Source organism: Erithacus rubecula (genome assembly GCF_903797595.1).
Source record: "Erithacus rubecula genome assembly, chromosome: 22".
Classification (NCBI taxonomy): Eukaryota; Metazoa; Chordata; class Aves; order Passeriformes; family Muscicapidae; genus Erithacus; species Erithacus rubecula.
In genome coordinates, this window is record NC_136674.1 from 1887056 (window position 1) to 1909350 (window position 22295).

Sequence of the window (22295 nt, forward strand, 5' to 3'; positions counted from 1 at the left end):
CATCTTCAACTTTTATATGTTCCTATTTCTGTGAGGGTCTGGTTTAGTTGAGAAGGGGTTTTTTTTGTGAGCTGAAGGACTTCAGAAGAAAATGAGGAAATATGGTTTGAGTTGCTGCAGGATCTGCTGGTTGTGTGCCCTGTAAATCTTGAAGCACTTTGCTTTTCCAACAGCAGTTTGGAGAGTGCAGTTGTTGCAGGCAAAACCATCTTTAATGTATTGTAATTTCATTGAATTTGTGAGTGTAGGTATGATTTATATGGGCTATTGTCTTGATTGTAGAATTTTTGACAGAAATGAGGCATTTTTTCACTTGGATAGAAAAGCAATACTTGGATATAAAAAGACAGAAATACCTTAGGGTTTGAAAAAGAGTTTCTTTCATCATAACTGTCTTTTTTTCCCCTTTGTTTAGTTCTTTTTACCAGACTACCTAAAGTATGTTTATGTAAAGTGCAGAGGTAGGAGCCAATCTTTGTGGTTCTGTTTCTGGAGTAGCTTGTGATTTTCCACTCAAAATTATTTAGGAAAGCATTGCCTATATTGAATGAATGCTCCTCACATGACAACATCTCTGGCTCCATTTATCCAGCAATGAAATAGGAATATTGCACTTTTTTTGAAGTAATGAGCTTTAGCTGTCCCTGTGATGACACAGATTTGACAATGTTATTTTGTCCCTTTTTTTTTGTTGATAGTTTTAAGTCAGTTAGTTTGTGTTCTGGTTACTTTGTAATTCAAAATGTGATGCAATCTGGGTGGCAGTGCAGGCCTGATGTGTCATGTCCATGGTTTTTAGGTTGATTAAGAGGGAAATAGTGATACATTGTGATGTTTGGGATTGCATAAAGCTCAAATTAGTCCTTGTCTCCCTTACACACTGTTCAAATGCCCAACATACTTACATAAAATAGTTATGAAACTTAATGGGCAGATTTTTTTAAAGCAATTCTATATTGAGGTTGATGATCTGGTGATTGATCTGAGGGTATAAACACCTGTAAAGTAGGAAGGGATCATTACCTGATTGGATTAGCGTGGATTAATTCATTAATGGTTGTAACAGGTTTGCAAATCCCTCAGTGCTCCAGGAATCCAAAGCTTTGTTGATATATTTTTTTAGTTTTTAAATACTGCTGATTTTAATGTGGTTAATGGAAGGAAATCCAAAGGGCTTGCAGTCCTTAAGCCAAACAATTATCTCCAGGGCAGTATTTTTCCAAAATTCCGTGGTGGTTTTTGCTGTAGTGAGAAGGGGCTTTGGGAGCTGGCAGTAAAACAATGTCTGGAATTTCAGCTATAAAAACGAAATACACAAACCCCTCCAGCGTGAAGGAAAAGTCTTAAATGGTCGTGAGCACAAAACGGTGCAGAGATGCATAATTCCAGAGGGGTCCTTGGTGGGAATCGAGTGGGAAAACAGGGATGAAAGCGAGGAGCGGGGAAAGATGCGGGTCTGAGTAACAGCGGGGATCCTGGAGCAGGGAAGGACGGGAGAGCTGAGGAACAACCGGGGGATTCCTGGAGCCAGAGGGGGAATCTTGGGCTTCCAGTTCTGCATCCCACTTGCGGTTCCGAGGTCTGGGTGAATCGGGGGGGACCCTGGGGACGCTCCTCGCTCTCTACACCTTCCTCGTGAGCGGCAGACCCCGATCTCTGCTGAGCGGTGACAGCACCGAGGGAAGAGCTGAGCTTGTCAGGGCAGGTTTGGATATCAGGGAAAGGTTCTTCCCCTGGAGGGTGCTGGGCACGGCCGCGATGCTGCCGGAGCGCAAGGACAGCGCCCCAGGGATTGTTGCGGTGTCAGTGCGGGCGCGGGCCCGGAGGGGGGTCCCGGGGCAGGGGCGCGGGCCCGGAGGGGGGTCCCGGCCGCAGGGGGCGCCGCGGAGCCCGGGCCGCGCCCGCCGCCCCTTCCGCCGCGTTGGGGCCGGCAGGGGGCGCTGGGCGGTGCCGGCAGGGGGCGCTGGGCGGGCCCGCGGCCGTTCCCGTTCCGGCGGGCGCAGCGAGCGGCAGCGGGAGCGGCCGGGCCGCCGCGGACATGCCCGAGCGCCGCCGCCGCTGCTGCCGCCTCCAGCAATAGTCCCCGGCGGGCGGGCGGGCAGCGCCGCGCGGAGCCGCCTCCCCCCTTCTCCCCATGGAGGGGCCGTACGCGCTCGGGGTGAGCGTGTTCTCCGACCAGGGCGGCAGGAAATACATGGAGGACGTGACCCACATCGTGGTGGAGCCCGAGCCGCCGCCGGCCGGGGCGCACAAAGGCGGAGCGGCGCCCGCAGGCCCCGGCGCGGCCGAGCCCCCGGCCGAGAGCGGGCGGCGGCGCGGAGGGACCCCGCGGGCCGCCGAGGACGGGGCGCATTCCCCGGGCACCGGCCCCGGGCGGCGGCCGCGCCGCTCCGTCGCTTTCTTCGCCGTGTGCGACGGGCACGGCGGGCGGGAGGCGGCCCAGTTCGCCCGGGAGAACCTGTGGGGCTTCATCAAGAAGCAGAAGGGTTTCTGCTCGGCGGAGCCGGCCGAGGTGTGCGCGGCCCTGCGCAAGGGTTTCATCGCCTGCCACCGCGCCATGTGGAAAAAGCTGCGTAAGTGCCCAGCGCCCGCCGCGGAGCCTCCGCGCTGCCCTGCCCGCCCCCGCTCCGCTCCCCCGCCGCCTTTTCCTCCCCCTCTCCCGCACTATTGTGAGCGCTTCCCTCCCTGCTGCCCTCCTCCCTCCATCGCTGCCATCCCCGCGCCGGGAATGGCAGAGCGCGGGAGCGCATCCCGCCCGCCGAGCCCAGGGAATCGGGAGAACAACAACTCGGGGGCACGCTGGCAAAGAGCGATGTAAACACAGAGTGAGGACACGCTGCTGTGTTATGTGGCTGGAGATGGTGCGATGGTAGGGCTGCAATTTGTTTTCAGGGTGTTAAGCATCGATTTCCTAATTCGATTCATTGGGAAAGTCTTCATATTGTTGTCTTGGCTAATCGCATTGATCTCCCTCTTAGATATATATCCTTTGCATCGTGAAAAGGGGAAAAAGAAAAAAAAAAAAGTAATTTTAACAGACTGAAATGGGCTGGGAACGGTGTTTTCTTCCCTAACGGTGCTTCCGACTGTTTTTGTGAGTCCTGATGGAAGGATTGAAATGTTTATGGTTTGTAACTCGCTCATGTGCGGGCATGGGGGAATATGTGGTGTCCCTGACAAAACAGAAAACACGCTTGGCATCCTGAAGATGATTTTGATAGACATAAGTAGGTATCATCATTATGTATTTTTGTATGTATTAGTTATTTAATTGCAGTAGCATAGAAGTTGAGGTGGTAAATGAGTCAATGTTCAGGAGAGGAGCATGCCCAGACAAGTGACAGTCATCATTCCTGTCCTCATCCTTCTCTCCGAGGTCCTCTGAGGCTGCAGTTCGAGTTTCTGAAAGGCTTTTTTTCCTTTGTGAGATGAAGATTCTGACTTAGAGCGTGACTCTTTATATGGAATGTGTAGAATGTGTATGTATTGTTTATACATTTAAGCATTCAGAAGCCTCAGAGAAAAAGCAAAAGCAGCGTACAGCGTGTGAAGGGAGGTGTGGAACACGGTAAAACTGGATCCCAAATGGTGACAGTGGCAGTTGGGCTTGGGAGGGAAACCTGAAAAGCAAGAATTGCACTCAGAGCACCCCGGGCTTTCAACGAAGTGATTGGGGGAGGGAGTAGAGTTTCAAAAGAGTTTCATTTTCCTTTTTCTTGAATAGCAAAATAGAGAAGTTGTGCAAATGTCAGATACTTGAGGAGATTACGGGGGAAGGAACAGCGAGTTTGGGGGCACAGAGGGAAGGATGTGAATTTTAGAAGCACCAGGACTTGACCACAGCCTTGGCAATGGGGTGTGCAGCCTCCTGGGCTGAGGGCTGGGTGATAAGGAGCAAAATGTGTGAACAGGGGCAGATGACATGGGGGGTGGGGAAGATAAGGAGCTCAATTTTCTGGCTCTTGTGTCCCTGGTGTGGTATTTGTCACTGGAACTCTGTGTGAGCACCGAAGGCAGGGAGCAGAGAAGTGCAGGACGCTCTGTTTAGCAATGGGTGTTTAGCAAACAGCACCGGGGCTGTGGAAACAATTTAAATTGTTGTGAGAAACAGCACAGCTCTGGCTGGGAGCTCTGGGGACACTTCGAGGCTGGCTGTTTAGTAAACTCCAGAGCTTGTTTGCTCCTCCTGATTCCTGCTGCACGTGCTTAACAGCCCGAGCTCTGTGGGACAAGCCCATTATTATCTCCAGTTTATAACTTCATCCTGTTGTGGAGTCCCAGTGTGAATTCTAGTGACAGGCAATAATTTTCTGTATTATTACGTGTAAAGCAGCTTTTTAACTGTGTGTTGGTGACACTGTGGACATGGAGACTGGGGTTGTTGGTGTCTTGAAGTGTGTGGAAGAATGGTTTGGAATTTTGGGGTGGAGGATGGAGTCTCTATTGCTTCCAGTTGGCTGTTGGAAGGGAGCTTGTGTTGGGCTGCTCTCTTGGTTTTTGGAAGTTCTGGAGTCATCCCCTGATAGACACAACCCACACTGATTGTGACAGTACCAGGAAAATGAAAGCAGAAAAATTTCCGTTTGTCACTGGTGATCGTTTTTGGCATTAATTCTGTAGTAATAAAATTCTCTGAATGCCAAAGGTCTTCTGGAGTAAGAGTTCATTTTGGAAGCTACAGAATGAGTTGAGTTTATGAGTTCAAAGTTACAGAGCTGGGTGTGAAGGGCAGTGGTTTACAAGTAGAGGAGGGAAAAATGTTTTAGGAATAAGTGTTGTTGATGCTCCTGATCTGTGGAGGAGTTGGGTCCATGGATTTGATTTTAATACTTGAGCTCAGAGGAAAACTCTGCAGTTTTGACACTTTTGCTGGTTCCTGGTAGGACACAATCTCTACAGAGAGAACTGGGCTCTATCTCATACTTATCTCTGAATAGGAGCAGGCATGAGCTGCAGTCTCTGAATGACAGGCAGATAATTCCTGGCTTGGTTGAGCCTAAAATCCCAGGCTGCTCTATCATTCTTTCTCCTGCAAGTGGGTGATTTCCTTCTCTCTGCTCCCCATCCCCATAAAGGCTGATTTGACTCTCTAATATATTTTATTGCTGTTCAGGGGTTGTTACACTGACAGAAACTCATTAGTTGCAGCTTGTTTTCTGTTAAGTGCATGGTTGAAGTCCTCATTACCACTTGGCTCCCTCCTTTGTTTGCTTCCATTTGGAATGTGTTAGATTTAATATCCACAGTTAAAACTGCCAGACAAAGTACTTCCAATAAGCTGATTGAATGTTTGTGTTCTTGAAATAAAGCTGCTCCTAGGGAGAAAATGTGTTTTAGTATTTAGAATACAAAGCTAGAACTGTTGGAACTTAAATGTTTCAGTTGTGCTGGATGTCTTGGTAGCTCACACGGAGGAAATGCAACTTTTATCTTCATGCTGCCTGTGAATTCTACTTCTCCAAATTCTCCTTTTCCATCAGCTCTCTTCCATGTCTTCTCTCAGGCACCTGAACATCATTCAGTGGCACTAGAACTTAAGTTGTTCCTCATTGTTTTGATTCTGTTTAAAACTTTAGAAGATTAAAATATCTGTTTTCACAGAGGGTAAGGTATAACTGCATTTTCCTTTCCTTTCCTCGTATGTTTATTTGCTGTGTGTTTGTTGTGCCACGGGCACAAACAGAGAATGCAGGGCTTTGGCAGCCTGAGCTGGGTGTTTCCTACAAACAGCTTGTGTCACAGTGGAGTTTCTGTGCTGTGCTGTGTGAGCCTGACTTGTGAAGTGCAGGAGATAGAATGTGACAGGGAGATGAGGCTCCCTTCAGAGTTTGTCTGAAGATATGAGTGGGTGCAGTGAGGAAGAAACACGAGGTTGCTGCTGACAGTTGGAACCAACTGATAACTGGGAGCTGAGCCTGCTCTTGGTGGGTGCTGGGGTGGGGAGGAGGATGGTGTTGCTGGCCTGGCTCCATGGGGGTGTTGTCTCACTCAATTTGTGCACTTTGGGGAGAAGATGGACTTGTGTGTATAGAGATTAAAATTGGAAAAGCATGAAAGAGAAATTTGGATTGGATGTAACTGGAGAAAGTGGTGTAATAATAAGTTTGTAGAAGTGGTTTGAGGGCAAAGCAGTTGAGGAAGGAGATTTCCCTAACCTGGTGTAATTGTGTTATTACTCTGAATTCCAGGGAAATCTCCTGTAGAATTGAAGGAGAGCATACTGAGTCTGAATTATTCAGTCCTCCAAAGGGAAATGTGAGTGAAACATTTGAGATGTCATTCAGCACAAAATGTTGCTATTCAGCCTATGAAAGTGAAATAGCAGTTCTTCTCCCTTCTAAGGTGATCAGGAATGTCCACAAATCCTGATTGCCAATCAAATATCCAGACAAAATAACTGAATTTAGGGCATTTCTATTACTTCAGGGAAGCAAAGAGTAAATCTCAGTGAAACACTTGATTAAGCCTTTACAGTCCCCAAGGAGCACATCTTTCCCCTGTGTTCTTCTAGTGATGCTTGGAATATCAAACCAGAAGAGACAGTTTTGTGGTGCTTAGATCCTGTTTAAGCTCAGTTTAAGTCAGTTTAAGCTGAGACTTGGGAAGGATATTAAAGGAATGGGAGGACCTGGGGTACACCACGACCTGGCTGCTGTTGTAACACGCAGATATTGAGATACCCTTCAAGACTTTCCCATCTCCCCAAACGAATGCTGTGTGTTTTATCTGTGTCCTGCCTGCTTCCTCCCTGCAGCAGAGTGGCCCAAGACCATGACAGGCCTGCCCAGCACCTCGGGGACCACGGCCAGCGTGGTGATCATCCGTGGCTGCAGGATGTACGTGGCGCACGTGGGCGACTCGGGCGTGGTGCTGGGCGTGCAGGATGACCCCAAGGATGACTTTGTCAGAGCTGTGGAGGTGACACAGGACCACAAGCCAGAGCTTCCCAAAGAAAGGGAGAGAATTGAAGGCCTTGGGGGCAGGTAGGTTTGGTTGTTTTTCGTTGAGCTTGTTGTGGGAGGGAACACGAGGAGTTGAATCTGTTATTTCTCTTTTGTCCTCTTGATTTTTCTTACAGCTTATTGGGCAATAAATTGCATTATTGCACAGTTGTGTTTTTTGCTAGTGGTTTATGGTAAATGCAGAATTTTAATTTCCTGGTGGATCACACAGCTGAGGGGTGGTTACGGTTCTAAATGTTCACCAACAACTTTTTGCAAGCAGGGATGTTCATTTTTGGCCTATTTTCCTTTAAATTGTGAGGAACCTGCAGGTTGTGCAAATTGCCTTTTCACATAGGTAAAATGATATGAGGTCTGGAATATCCAGTTTGTCACAGCACTTTAATTTCTTACAATCTGCATGGTCCCTGAGATGACAGTGGCAGCTGTTGAATAGGCTCCCCAAAGCTTCTGCTTGGGGAACATGAGAAAAATCCTGGATTTGAAACAAAACTCTACTTTTGCTGTTTGAACACCAGAATTTAGCACCTGTCTTCCCAGGAGCCATTCCTTCCCTGGCAGGAGCTGGCAGATGTTGGCACATCCCAGCTGGGGTGGGTGTGTGTTCCCTGGGAGGGAGGGGGAGCAGCCAGGGCTCTGTCAGGTGGCACAAATGTTTGGAGACAGCCCCCAGGGCCTCAGCAGATGGATGGGCACGGTTTGCTCCTCCAGCAGGGATCACTGAAGGTTTTCCTGCTGACATCATTCATCTGGGAGCCCTGGCAGCCCATTAACCTTCAGGTATTTGTGTCTCTGGAGGTGGGAGGTGTAGGTTTCCAAGGTGTTTCTCAGAGATTGCAGGTCTCTGATGGTTCAAAGATGCAGCCCCTGAAACTTAGTATCTACAGGAATGGTTAATTTTTTTCCAACTGATCCTCCTGTTTTTCCCAGGCTGTCTGTGAGGCACGTGGTGGGAGTGAGGTGAACTGTGCAGCTGTGCTTGGGAATGCCTTGTCTTTGATGAGAGCAAACTGGGAACAGTTAATGAGAGAGATGAGGGAATCTTCCATTAAAATGCAGTTTTCCCAGTAACAGTCTGAGTGTGGGATGAGATTTTCTTTCCAGTAGTGACTGAAGTGAGCTCTGTGTGGTCATTAGTTGTGCAAGTGGATGAGATCAAGTTTTAGGATGTGGTGTTTGTGACTTTGCTCTGCTGTGGATGGAGCTGAACATGCCCTTGTTGTTAAGGCCTTTGAAGTGTCAGGAAGTGCATCTTGAATGGCTTCAGCATGAGGAATCTTGAGGCTGTTCCAGAGCTGCTCAGTTTCTAATTACCAATGGCTGGTAATCCTTTCCTTGGATGAAAGGAACTTTCAAGTATCCAGTTCCTAACTTGGTTGGGACCAAGCTTTGCTAGCTCCTGGTTTCTTTAGCTCTTATTCCTTGAAGGCTCATACTTGTTCTTCTTTCTCCCCTGCCTGACACAGCTGCCCCAGTTATTTGCTCTGTAGCTCCTTTGACCCTCCAGTGCCATCTGGGAGAGCTGAACCAGTGCTCAGTGCCTCAGAGCAGGTGTTCACATGCAAATGCAGAGCTGTTCTCCCCATCTCCTGCTTCCTGCAGATACCAGCCTGGGACAATTCCTCTTTTGTGTCTGCCTCCTGTTGGTGTTGCTTCCATTAAGCAAATCTTTTTAGGAGGCTGCTGCTTTCTTTTCTGTAGTTTTAACTTGCCATGCTGCTCTGTGCAGCCAAACTGTGGGACTGAAGGAGGAACTGTGTGGAATTTACACTTGAGCAGAGCTGATGCTGATAGTCCTCAGCTGAGGCAGGCAAACCCACTTCTGCTCTGTCTCTGACAGATTAAAAAGACACTCTTGCATATGTTGTAACCAACCAGAATTTCTTCCAGGTCTTCATTACCTTGCTTTTTATTTTTATTTTCTGTTTTTCTTCTCTCACTTTGCCCCTTGGCTTTATATGGAACTATCAAAGTGCTATCACGAGTTTCAGAATATTTCATTCTGCTGAGAAACTTCCCTGAGGGAGTTATTATTACCTCCACATTTGCATATGTAACTGCTTTTACCTCCTTAGCACCAAGTTCCTCATTCCTGTTGCTAACTGTGGCCTGTCTGGTGCTTTCAGTGTGATCAATAAGTCTGGTGTGAACCGTGTGGTGTGGAAGAGGCCCCGGCTGAGCCACAACGGCCCCGTGCGCCGCAGCACCGTCATCGACCAGATCCCCTTCCTGGCTGTGGCCAGAGCCCTTGGTGAGTCCCCAGCTCAGCTCAGCCAAAACACTGAGTTTAGAGGAGTCTCCTCACTTGCCTTCTCCAAGTCTGGGACTTTAAAGTGTGTTTTTAATATAATCATAGTGCATTTTTTGAATAACGCTGTGATTGGGGAGAGAAAAACCTCACTTAGAACTTGTAGGGTTTTCAGTGTCAGCCTTGAAGGGGTGGGATTTAATTTTACCACAAACATCAAAAGTTACACTCCCATTATCTCAGTGAGAAAGAGACAAAGGTGCTGTCCCTCCTGGAGATACACATCTTCATTTGCACCAGAAATGAAGTTTTGCTGGGTGGTGTATGAATTGCTTCAGTCTTTCTTTTGTGGAGAATCTTTCTGGGGTTTTTTAAGACTTGGCATAGAATGGGATGAAAGTCAAATCTGCTTAACTGTAACTTGCCTTTTTGGGAGCACTAGAAATGAGAAACTGTCTTTGAGGAACACTTCATTCCAAGGACAGAAAGTGATATTGCAGGACTAGAAAATTTGTTTTTTGGGAAGTACTTCTTAACTGAATTATTGGGTATCTTTTACCTGATAGTGTTTCTGGTAATTTTTCTCCTTAAATTCCATTGCAGAATGCCAAACTTTGGCTGTTTGTATTCTTCCCTTTGTGCAGTGAAGAATCTTCTATGCAGATATACCCAGAATAGGTTTGGTTTGATGGGTTGTGTTTTTTACCTGTAAGAGCTGTGCTGTAATTCCTTGCTGGCAGCTTGGCAGTGCTGTCAGTGCTGCTGGGTCAGCTGGCAGTGCCCATGGGGACAGGCTGTTCTGGGACCAGGGGCTGGATCATTCCAGAGCCTTGCTGTGTCTTATTTCACAGGCAGGAATAGCTGTGCCACAGGGATTTGTCCAGGGAATTTTGCAGTGATAATGAACATGGAAAATCAGCTGTGTGTCAAGCAAGAAGTCACAGGTGCCTGAAAAATAATAATAAAAAAAATTTTAAAGACTTTTTCTTAGTATCTGAAAGTCTTTGTGTCATATTTCAGGTAGGATAGAATTTACTTTGTGGTTAGGAGAACTCAAGTGAGAGTTTGAATAAATTCTTTGGAATTAATAGATGACTAGCAAAAACACCTTCATCCCCTGAGCCTCACATCCCTGTTCCCTCCTGCATCACAAGGAATGTGTTCCTTCTGAACTGCAAAATGTGGACACTTAATTTTGCTAGTTTATTGTCTAAGGAGCTCTCTGGCTTTTGATCTGATTGCTCCCAGCAAGCTGAACCAAAGGATTTGGCTGGGGTTTGTGTGCAGATGGGAATTCAAGGAACCATGCATTTGTTAGCCCCCAGTGCATTCTTTCCCAGCAAGTGCATGGAGAGAGGATTACTGGAGAGTTTTCAGGTCCAAAAAAATGGGAATACCTATCTCTTAGCAATTCTTGGGTTTGAAAGCTCATACCCTGTGCTGGGACCACCCTCCCCTCCTGCCAGGCCCCAAACTGGATCACAATTTATAGCAGGGAACATGAATCTCTCAACAGAGAACCTTAGACTTGGGAATTTATAATATTTAGCATAGAGGAGATTATATGATTAAAATATCTAAAATTTAGATGGTGTTTTAAGTATCTTTTTCTTACAGCACTTTAAAATATTTTGATGTAGTCTCATCCCCCAGTCTTTAAAACTAGAGCACTCTTAAGGAGTTCAGGAAAGGTTTTGGAAATAGCAGGAATAAAGCACTGTGGAAAAGTTCTGTTCAGCCAGCAGAAAATCCTGGTGCAGAAAAAATCCTTGTGGCCAGATTAATTCTGTTGACATACCCTTTCCATGTCTGATTGTCACAAGTGTCCTTCTGCCCTAAAATAAGCATTTGTGGTATGCACAGTGGCTGTATTTAAGTATTTAAATAATGCTTAATTTATTTATAGCCCCATAACAAGTCAGAAATATTTGGGCTTTGTGCTGTCCCTGTAAAAGCATCTGTAAACTGCTTTAATTTACACAGCAGGTTCCTGTGTCTTCTAACAAACCATTTGAAGCTGTAGCAGAGTTCTGGGTTTTCACAGCTACTTCTGCTGATCTTTTCTAGGATATCAGAACATATATATATTTTTTTAATCTGATTTTCATTGAAATAGATACTCCTGAATCTGTGGTGAGGGATTGCCTGGCACTGCTGGAGCTGTTTGGGAGCTGTTTAAATGAATGAATGATGAAACCTGAGCCAGGAGCCCGTTAGTTCAGCCACTCCCTCCTGTGGGAACATGAACTCTGCTTTCCCTGGTTGTTTTGTTTGGTTTTTTTTATGTAGGAATATAAAAGACTCACCTCTGTATTTCAGGTGGAGCAGCCTCCACTGTGCAGGAACAGGAGTTTCCTGCTGCCCTCTAGGAGCAGCTCTGTACCAGAGCAGGGAATGCACGTGGAACTGTTGCAGGAATCTGACAGGGACAGGGAAGAAGAGGCTATGGCTGACCTCAAATGATCTGAGGAAATTCCTGTGTAAGATTTTAGGGTTATTTACATGCATTTAACTGTTTTTAAAATTAAGTTACCAAACAGAATGGGTACAGCTGCCACTCAGTTTTTCCTTCCTGCTCCATTCTAGGCCATTAATCTGAATCACATGGAATTGTATAAGTTGTATTTACAGCAATTTTCAGCTTCTATTGATAATTGCTGTTCTATCTCTATAAAACCAGACAAACTTGAGGTGCATTTGGGATTCTTCTCTTGTCCTCAGGATATCTTGCTGTAGCTTGTACAATTTTCTTCAGCCCAGAGACAAAATAATAAATGTGCTTTGCTCTGGGGATCTGTGTTACACACATCATGTGAGGGCACCTGTGGCTTCTTGTGGAGAAAAACTTTGATTTACAAAGCTCTGGGATTAATCAAACTGGGGGTTTATTTTGGATTGAGTTATGAAAGTGAAGTTTTCTTTCCTCTATTAAAACCAAAAGCCCTTTTTATATGCAAAACAGCATCTCCAGAAACTGAAATGAAAGACTTGATTTATGTGATTCCTGGACATGCTTTTGCTCTAAGAAGGCTTTGGGCTTAATCCAATCCAGCCCACTTACATGATGTTTTTGTTTGTAATTTCCATTACTTCCCTGGCAGCACTTAACTTAGAAGTGGGTTTGTTGTTGTATTTTATAAGGTAACAATAAGCAGATAAGAGAGGCTGCATAGTTTGAAATATTCTTACAGGCAGATAAATTAGTTTCCTGCTCCTTTAGTATCTGATTTCAAACATTTATTTCAGTTTGTAAGATGCAGTGTGAATCTCTGCATATTATTCTGGTTTGAGTCAGCATTAAGAAACAGGTTTTTCTGGAAGATATGGAAGGAACTGCATTAATAACTTTTTTTTTTGTTGTTGTTTAGAAAAGAAATATGCAAACCTCACACTGAAAGAAATACTCCCAGTGTGTAAGTTTTTTAAAGAACCAGATTGTCAAGAGATTTGTAAATGTTTGGGTTTTAATTGAGAACAAAAAGAGTCTGGCTGTCAGATGGAAGCCTGGCATTGCTGCCCCTGGCACAGCCCAGCTTCCCAGGCTGCCAGAGGGTCCCTGCTCTGTCTGCTTGCTTTGGAACACAATGAAAGACTTGAGAGCTCTTTGAAATGCTCAGGGAAATGTGTTCTCTGCTTTCTGGCTGCTCTCCTCTCCCTTTTCCCTTCCCAGAGCTGGGACAGAGGCTGCCACAGACAGCACCTCTGCAGGAATCTCGTGTGTTCCTGGGATGCTGAGGGGGCACAGCTGCACAGCAGCTCCAGAAAACTTTATTTCCCTGCAGAGCTCTCCAGCCTAAAGCAAACAAAATAAAAATATGTGTCCCTCACTCTGTGAGATGGGCTGGCCTTGGTGGGCTCAGAGTTGGGAGGGTCTGTGAGAGTCACTCTGTCCTTCAGCAAATTTATAATCCTTGGAGTTGGCCTTGAGAGCCCTGTGATATTCCAGTTATCCTGTGAGGAGCCTCCTTCCTCCTGGAGCAGATCCCCTGGAATCAGTGTGATGATTTTGGCTGGTTCCCCGGGAAGGGCAGCAGATGGACACCATGACACGGGTGTTAAAGAGCCCAAATTAATTAACATCGGGTTATTTTTATCACCCAGCACAGTATTTTTAATTAAAACCAGATTCAGCTAATACCATTTTGTCATTTCTCCTACATGAGTATGAACAAACTGGCAAAATAACGTGTAAAAATATTACATATATTTTAGATGGATGCTGCTTTTGTTTGTTTTACCTGCTGTGGCCGTGGCAGAGCAATGTGAGAAAACTGAGTGCAGGAGGACTTTCCATGGCAATTGACATCCAATAATTGCTCAGCTCTCGTGTTACAGTATTTATTTTGATCTCGCTGCCAGCTGGCTTTGTCGGGAGCCTGTGCACCTCTGGAGGAGCAGGCTTGGCTTTTAATTAGCACTCATTAGAGCCTGGGCTTGTGGGGCTGCTGCGGCCGGGCCGGGAGAATCGGGGCTTTAATGAGCGCGGGCTGCGGTGGAGTGCGGTAATTGAGTTGAAGTATTCCCTTTCCTGCTTCTGGAAAAGTCTTTTCAACTGCTCGATAGCTTAAGGCAAAGCTAATGGAGACGAGGAGGAAGACAAAAAGCTTATTTATTGTCTTTAAAAGGGTGCTGATGGATGTGGAAGAAGCTCCAGGCTTTGTCCGGCAAAAAGCAAAGGAAGAGCCTGACAAAACCTTGCTCTTGAGTTGTTGGGCTTCTGTTTGCTGCTCAACTCTGACATTTTAATTAATTTCTGCTTTTAAAGCTGTGTGTTCTGCACAGAAAAATGTAGCCAGTGCTTGCAAGTAATAGTCATGTTACTTTTTTTGTTGCTTATTGCAACAGGAAGCTGTTTGTGAACATGGAAATAAATTTTAAAAAGAAGTGTTAGGGCAAGTTATTAGTATTCTTGATTTGAAGGCCTAGCACTAATTTTTCAAGTACACTTGATAAATAGAATTGAAATAAATTGATATGGAAATGGATTTTTCTCCTGGAGTAGTTTTTATTTGAGGATGGTTTGGAGGGAGCTCTTGAACCAGGGGATGATTTGACTCAGGTGTGTTGTTCTGGTGAGGTGACCCCAAACTCATTCACGCAGTGAGAGGGATTTAAAAATAGCAATGTTCCCTGCATGAGGCTGTCCTAGGGAGAGGCTTGAGCTCTTCTTTGCTGCCTTCCTGCTGAGCTCAGGCAGTGCCCCTGTTCCTGTGGCTGCTCTCCAGCTCCCAAACTTGGCACGGGGTGTTCAGGGCACAGAGCCCTGTGTGCCTTTGCAAGTGATGCTCAAGCTGTGGGAGGAAAAGGGAATTTAACAGGGAAAAGGCTTCAGTCTCCTTTTTCCTTTGTCCCTTTCCTGTGGCACCTGCACACACAAATATTTGCACATTTGGTGTGGGATCAACAAAGGTTTTACTTCTGTTTAAGGAGAACTGGATTTATTCAGATTTTAGTTTGGAGAGTGATTGAGATTTTACCATTTTCTAGGTATAAATCTGTTTCCTTTTTCCTTTTCCCACAAATGCTTGTTTTAGGAGAGTAGAAGACCTCTGATTACAACTTGGTTTAGTTTAAATATGATTAGAAGGTGACTGGGCTGGAATTTCTTTATCTTCCTGCTGGCGACTCAAAGCTGATGAAGTTGGTTTTCCTGGGAAGGAACATTTTCCTCTATTTTCCAAGACTTAGATTTCTCATGTAACAATTCCAACCTATTTTCTGCTTTTCCAGGTGATCTCTGGAGCTATGACTTCTACAGTGGGGAGTTTGTGGTGTCCCCTGAGCCCGACACCAGCGTGCACACCATCGATCCCCAGAAGCACAAGTACATCATCCTTGGCAGTGATGGGCTCTGGAACATGATCCCACCTCAGGATGCCATCTCCATGTGCCAGGATCACGAGGAGAAGAAGTATTTCATGGTGAGAGCAGTGGCCAGAAGTCAGTGTGGAAATTTCATCCTTGTTGCATCTAAAAATTGTGCTGTCTGCTAGGAATGAAAACGCCCAGCAGAGTTGGTGGGGTTTTGACTGTTTTGCCACAACATAAAAGTTGCAATGTGGCTGATGTTAAATACCATGGGTGTTAACATAGTCTCAATTATTTGCTTTATGTTTTGGGGAAATTTGACTAGCAGGGTGTTGCCTGTGAATAATAAAGGAGATAATGAGTTTTTTCTCTAAGCAAGTTACACAAAATGCTGTCTGAACATTAAATTTATTTCACATTAAGGTGCATGTTATAATGCAGACTGTTTAGACTGAATTAAATTACTCTCTGATTTATTTTACAAATCAGTTGAGAGTTTATATTGGAGCATCAGAGAGTAAACACTGCAAACCCCACGAGGGACTTTGGAATGACTGTAGGTTGTGTTCCAACCTATTACAAGTGACTGCTGTGTTACCAGCTATAGATGCTGTTTGAATCACTGTATACATGGAACATACCACAGACTGATTTAAAGACGGATTTAAGGAGGAAGATGTTTAATTAGTATTGCTGGAGGTGCTTTGGGGTGTGGTTTGTAGGAATGTGTGTGGTAGGAGGTGCCTTGCAGTGACTCTGTGTGCTGCTGTGTGTGACACAATGTGTCCCCTGTGTGTCTCCAGGGTGAGGCACAGCAGTTGTGTCCTGATGCTGGTGGCTCTGTGTGGTGACTGTGTGATACTCAGTGTCCATGTCCCCAGGGTGAGTGGTGGCTCTGTGTGACACTATGTGTGATGCTGTGTGTGATACTGTGTCCCCAGGGCGAGGTGTGGCAGTCCTGTGCCCGGATGCTGGTGGCTCTGTGTGACGCTCTGTGTGACACTGTCCCCTGTGTCCCCAGAGCGAGGTGTGGCAGTCCTGTGCCCGGATGCTGGTGGCTGTGTGGTGGCTCTGTGTGACACTGTGTGACACTGTCTCTGTCCCGTGTCCCCAGGGCGAGGCCCGGCAGTCCTGTGCCCGGATGCTGGTGGCTCTGTGTGACACTGTGTGACACTGTCTCTGTCCCGTGTCCCCAGGGCGAGGCCCGGCAGTCCTGTGCCCGGATGCTGGTGGCTCTGTGTGACACTCTGTGTGACACTGTCTCTGTCCCGTGTCCCCAGGGCGAGGCCCGGCAGTCCTGTGCCCGGATGCTGGTGGCTGTGTGGTGGCTCTGTGTGACTCTCTGTGTGACACTGTCTCTGTCCCGTGTCCCCAGGGCGAGGCCCGGCAGTCCTGTGCCCGGATGCTGGTGGCTCTGTGTGACACTGTGTGACACTGTCTCTGTCCCGTGTCCCCAGGGCGAGGCCCGGCAGTCCTGTGCCCGGATGCTGGTGGCTCTGTGTGACTCTCTGTGTGACACTGTCTCTGTCCCGTGTCCCCAGGGCGAGGCCCGGCAGTCCTGTGCCCGGATGCTGGTGGCTGTGTGGTGGCTCTGTGTGACTCTCTGTGTGACACTGTCTCTGTCCCGTGTCCCCAGGGCGAGGCCCGGCAGTCCTGTGCCCGGATGCTGGTGGGCCGGGCTCTGGGCCGCTGGAGGCAGCGGATGCTGCGGGCGGATAACACGAGCGCCATCGTCATTTGCATCGCGCCGCTGCGCGAGCGCGGCCGCTGGGACGGGGACGAGGAGCTGGTGCTCAACCTGGCCGAGGGCCCGAGCTACAGCAGCCCCGACAGCAGCAGCCTCAGCCCCTCCCGCTGCTGCACGCCCCCCCTCAAGGTAAGGGCTCACGGGTCTCCTTCCTGCCTCCCCTGGCTCCCTGGGGCTGTCAGAGCAGTGCCAGAGTCGGCAGTCCTTGGAGAAGCTCCTGACCTCTCTATTTACATTTTAATTTTGAATTTTTACTGCATATCTATGACTGAGATTGGCTCAGTTGGTTAAAACTTGGTGTTGCCATTCAGTGGCTCTTGTGGGTCTCTTCCAGCTCTGGATATTCTGTGAAAGCTACAGTTACATCTTCAATACTTCCACCTGCAAAGGTGGAAGGACTGGACCTACTTTTAACAATGTTTCTCCAAAGACTTTAACACCCTGCCTTTGGTGTTCCAATGTATGAATTTTCAGAACTGCTGCTGGTTGGTTATTGGTAGCTGTGATCTGTGCCCCCTCCCTAATGTGGAAGAAATTTGTTCTGTTACTTTACAAACCTTGACATGCATTCTTAAAGTGTTTTCTGAGATCCTCCCCAAAATTCAAGGCAGCCTTTTGAGACAGAGAGGAACCAGGGTGGGGATCAGGGGTATTACACAGAAACCATCCAACACACCCCTTAGAAATGAAGGCTGGGCTGCAGTTTCTCTTCCTGCCTTGCCAGGTGCTTGTGTAGCTTGCCCAGCCCAGGGATTGCAGATTGTGAACCTGTTCCTGACAGGGCGTGCTTTGATTTGGCTTTGTTTGGTTTTTGGTTTTATTTTTTAAAGTTAATTTGTTCCAACACATGTTGCTCTAAAGAACATTTTCTTTCTCTACTGGGAGATCTCATTATCTTCCTTTGGTTGATTTGATGTTCTTTGTTGGAGGCAGGGACATCATAACATAAGGTCTTTCTGGAGGCTGCAAGTTGGAGCTGTTAACATAAAGCAGAGCTCTTCAGAGGGTTTTTGTTTTGTTGTTTTGTGGTTTTTCTTCCCCCCATCTAAGAACTGGAGTGTAGTTATGAGTGGCTGTTTGTTTCAGTAATTACCAGCTGCTCCTGATTTAAGTCACTGTCCTTTGATGTTCTGCAGAATCTTCAGATAATTGTCCTTTGGGCAAAGGAAAAGAAAGCAGAAATTAGAAAGGGGGTTTTAAACATTCCCTTGGGAGAAACAAGCTGCTAATAAAATGGCAAGCTTCAACTTTGTCTCCTCCTCTTTCATCTAGTGGAGCAAAATCCATGAAAAGAGTTTTAAACCTAGCAAAATCTTGAGGAAAAAAATTAAATTGTAAGTGCTCCTGAAATTTTTCAATCACAGTTCCTGTGAGGGAAGCAGGGATGGCCTTGATGCCTGACAGCTGCTACCTGCCAAAACAATTAATTTAGAAATAGATGGAGACCAAAGTTTCTTAATTAAAGAAAAGTATTTCTTAATTGCTTGTCCTTCTGGCAGCAATTACTAATACCAAATTAATTCCAGTATTCCTGAGGCCAGTGAGGAAGATTGATTGGGTTGTTGAGAAATTCAACTGGTGATTCGTGGTTTATTTTTCCTGTTTTGTTACATCACTCTCCAGCTGCTCATCCTCTGCTTTTCCTTGCCTTCCCAAAGCCTTGTTCAGTCTCAGCTGTTTGCACCAGCAGGGGATGTTGGAGAAAAGAGCCACAACATTAAATGTCTTGCACAATAAGAAACATAAAACTAAGTTTTATGTGACACAATGTCAGAAATTCAATTGAGCAGCTGAAGCAGTGTTGCCAGAGCTGCTCTCTGAGTGTGATCTGGTGTCCTTCTGGGTTCTGCAGGAGCTGAGATGGAGTAACCTTTAAAATTCCATTCATAAAGGTCTTCTCTCTTGTGTTGCTAAATGTAGTAAAGGAATGTTACCTAAATGGTTTTGTCTACACATGGGGAGGCACAGAGGAGCAGAGAGGAGTGGAAAACCAGTGTGGATGTTGGGAACAACCCTGATTATCTTTCCTTTTGGACTGCATTTTATTGAAGCTGGAGTTGTTCTGGGTTATGGTGTCAGAAGCATCTGTTTGTTTGCCTGAGATGTGTCCCTGCCTGGTTCAGCTGTGTACATTTCATTTTCCAGCACATGATTTTCTTAAAATAATAACTGCCATTTGCCTTACACACTGAGGGTGTGTAGTGTGGCCTTGAAATTTACTTTTGAAGGACTCACCAAGTAACCAGGGACCTCTTCACAATTAAATCTTTAATAAGGTCAGAATTCCTATCTTCAGGGCACTGCATAAACACTAATTTTCATAATCCCCCTGTGCATAGTGAGAGCAAGTATTGCTCCCATTTTTCTGTTGGTAAAACTGAGACTGCAGAAGAGGTGAGGGTCAGAGTTTAGGAAGTGCTTGTTTCTTGGGACCTGACTGACTCTGCTTCCCAGGGAGTGGCTGGATGTGCTGTGAGGGATCCTTGGGCAATAAAAATAACTTTGATGATAAGCAATAAAAATGGTAACTTTGCACAGCAAACAGGAATATTTTTAGATGGCTGGGGCTGTCACTGCCCCTGTCTGTGGGCAGCTCTGAGGAGGAGTTAGTCCAGCCCCTGATAACCTGGTTATGCAGTAACAGAGTGCTGAACATGACAAAGGTCAGGAGCCTCTCACTGCTGTTTGCCCTGATGGTGTTCATACTGACCAGGTATAAATCAGAGGGCAGTGCCTCTGTCAGTGGCTGATGGAGGAAAGTCCTGTCTGAGTGTTGGAAATGCTGCTGCTGAAAATTGCAGAGGTTACAGGCACTGCTTGTTGCCCTGAATTCCCAGCAGCTGCCTGCAGATCCCTCAGTGTTCTGCAGCTGCAATTCACATTTCAGGCAGAGCTGTTTCCACCTCTCCACAGGGAGGGAAGATGAGTCTGCTTTAGAGTAGGATTTACTCCTATTTTTTCCTGCTTTTGATAAGGTTTAGGGAAATTCTACAAGTGCCACACAGGATAAAGTCTGTCCCTGGAAGTGTCCAGGGGGGACGGGGCTTGGAGCAAGCTGGGATAGTGGAAGGTGTCCGTGCCCATGGCAGAGTTTGGAACTAAGTGATCTTGAAGGACCCTTCCCATATCATTCTGTGATTCTATCATTATATTTATACATAAATATTTTGTTTCCTTTTCCCTCAGCTCGCAGAAGATGACCCCTGGCCACGACTGAACTCTGCTGAGCCCATTCCTCCCCTCCTGCACAGCAACATGCTGTCAGAAAAATACCTGGAGCTGCCAAACGAGATTGCCAAAAGCAATTTACCTTCATCAGGGGGAACCCCGAAGGATTCAGCCCCGCAGGAGGAGAAGTGCAGCAAAGCCCTGGCTTTGAGGCTGCAGGAATCCTACAGCAATGGTTTGTCAGTCAGCCTCTCCCCTTCCAACTCTGCCAACTCAGGCACGGACCAAAAAGGCCTCAAGGTGTCCCCTAACGGGCCGAGCAAGGCGCAGGAGGCGGAGAGGACGCCCCCGGCCAGCTTTAAGCGGACATTGGAGGAATCCAACTCGGGCCCGGCGGTGAAGAAGCCGCGGCGGGGGCTGGGCCGGGCTCCGGGCGAGGGCGCGGCCGCCACCCCGCAGCGCCGGAGCCCGTCCAAGCTGGCGATGCGGCGCAGCCTCCGCGGGCAGAAGAAGCTCAGCAGCTCGCTCTTCCACCCGCCCAGGAAAGCCGTGTGCGTCTGCTGAGCCTCCTCCTCCTCCTTCCCGGTGGCTGCACAAGTTTGAAGCTCTTCCCGTTGATCTCTTTTTAAAGTAGGAACTTTTTTTGGTATCCGACAGCTTTATCCCGGCCTTGTACTTGCTTGTATTATAACTGTGAATTTTGTAGATGTGTAGGGTATAAGTCACTGTAAAATGTGTGTAAATTTGTATTCCTTCATATAAATGTAGTCTCTTTTCTTCCTTGTATAATTGTTACGGCGGGGCTAAGCCTTGTTTTAAAAAAAAAACCCACAAAACGAAAACAAAAAGTAAAATAATCCTTTTTGTTAATTTACTAAAGTCATCAATTTGTATACGCTTCTTGTGAGGAGAATTTCACAAATTTTTAACTAAAGTAAATTATTAAACAGAATGGAAGATATGTATTTTCGTAGTCTGATACGTTCCACCTAAAGTGTGTCTTTTAGAGAATACACTAGGTCTATATTTTGGTTTTAAATTTTAGATTTCTCTACTCAGAAATGAAATGTATGTGGAAGCAGAGATTTGAGTCTTGCTTTACACACCTCAATGTCGATTTCATGTTAATTAAAATACTATGCAGTATCTTATTTAGTTGTATTTTTTGTAACGATAATCGTCAAAAGTATTTAGCAAAAAAAAGTGTGTTTTAAAAACTCCAACTCCCCAGAGCATCCAACAAAACCATTCCCATCCCCTGTTCCAAATGATGGCGTTTGATCCAGGCATCACTGCCCTCCTGAGATGTTTCCTGCTATTCCAATACCAATGGTGCTGCTAATACCTTTCAACACAAGTTCTTAAATTATTTTATGACTATTTTCATTGATTATGTGGACCATGTGTATGTTCACCTCAATAAAACACATGAAAATTTGATGGGGATGCTTTTTATTTTTCTTAATTTTTATTTCAAGCTTAAGCTTTTATTTATTCAGCAGTGAAATATGAATTTATTATTGTAAAATATATTCATATTTATCTGGTATTCATGAAATATTTGAATACTTTCCCTTTTCTCATTGTGGCTTAAGAAACAAGACATCCCACTTAAGATTAATCACAAAACTGATCTTGGTATTTTATCCTGGATGTTTAACTGCAGGAATATAATAATTTTTAAAATTTTATTTTGATGAGGAAACAAAAGGCCAGTGCTTTATCCCAGTGGCCAGGATGGTTATTTATAGAAAGCAGTTCTTTACTGCTGGAACAATAAAACACGAGCTGGAACCAGGCCTGCTATCTATATGTGTTACCATGGTTACAGAAATCCCAGGGGATTTTATCCCTGAAAATATTCCCTTTCATCCATGCTGGGAACACAGCGCTGCCTTAGGAGATGAAAGAAACAGCCTGTCCAAATTGGATCCTGCAAGGATTCATTTCTGTGCATGTGGGAAGTAACTTCAGTTCATAAAGTTTTGCTGTGATGTTGAAATTCTACCCCAGATGGGGAGGAAAGGCTGCAGAGGCCACAGCTGTGTGTGGCAACTACCTGGCAACAACCTTTGCAACAGACCAAGGTAATAATTATCTGTTTTCAATTAATTTGCATTGAACCTTCTACAGAGTGAGTGTAGCACCTTGGTTAGATGACTGTACTATTACTTATGAGGGAAATATGCAGAAGAAAAAAGTTTGTACTGTATTTCCCAGGTTTTTTGCTCTACACAGAAGCAAAACTTAAGTTTCCATATAATTCTGCTGTAGAAGGTGAACCTCATTGAAGTTTCCTCAAGCAGTTGTAAATTTGGACTTCTCTACCTTTTGGTTTTTTTTTGTTTTTTGTTTACTCTCA

General features: G+C 45.9%; 1 protein-coding gene across 1 annotated transcript; it reads left to right on the top strand.

Moving 5' to 3' along the window:
* Positions 1-1964: 1964 nt before the first annotated feature.
* On the top strand, positions 1965-21373 carry PPM1D (protein phosphatase, Mg2+/Mn2+ dependent 1D). Its single transcript, XM_079325195.1, has 6 exons — positions 1965-2573; positions 6755-6983; positions 9089-9213; positions 14941-15131; positions 16655-16894; positions 19952-21373. Exons 1-6 carry the CDS (start codon positions 2135-2137, stop codon positions 20495-20497), a joined length of 1770 nt encoding a protein of 589 aa, XP_079181321.1. The 5' UTR covers positions 1965-2134; the 3' UTR covers positions 20498-21373.
* Positions 21374-22295: the final 922 nt, after the last annotated feature.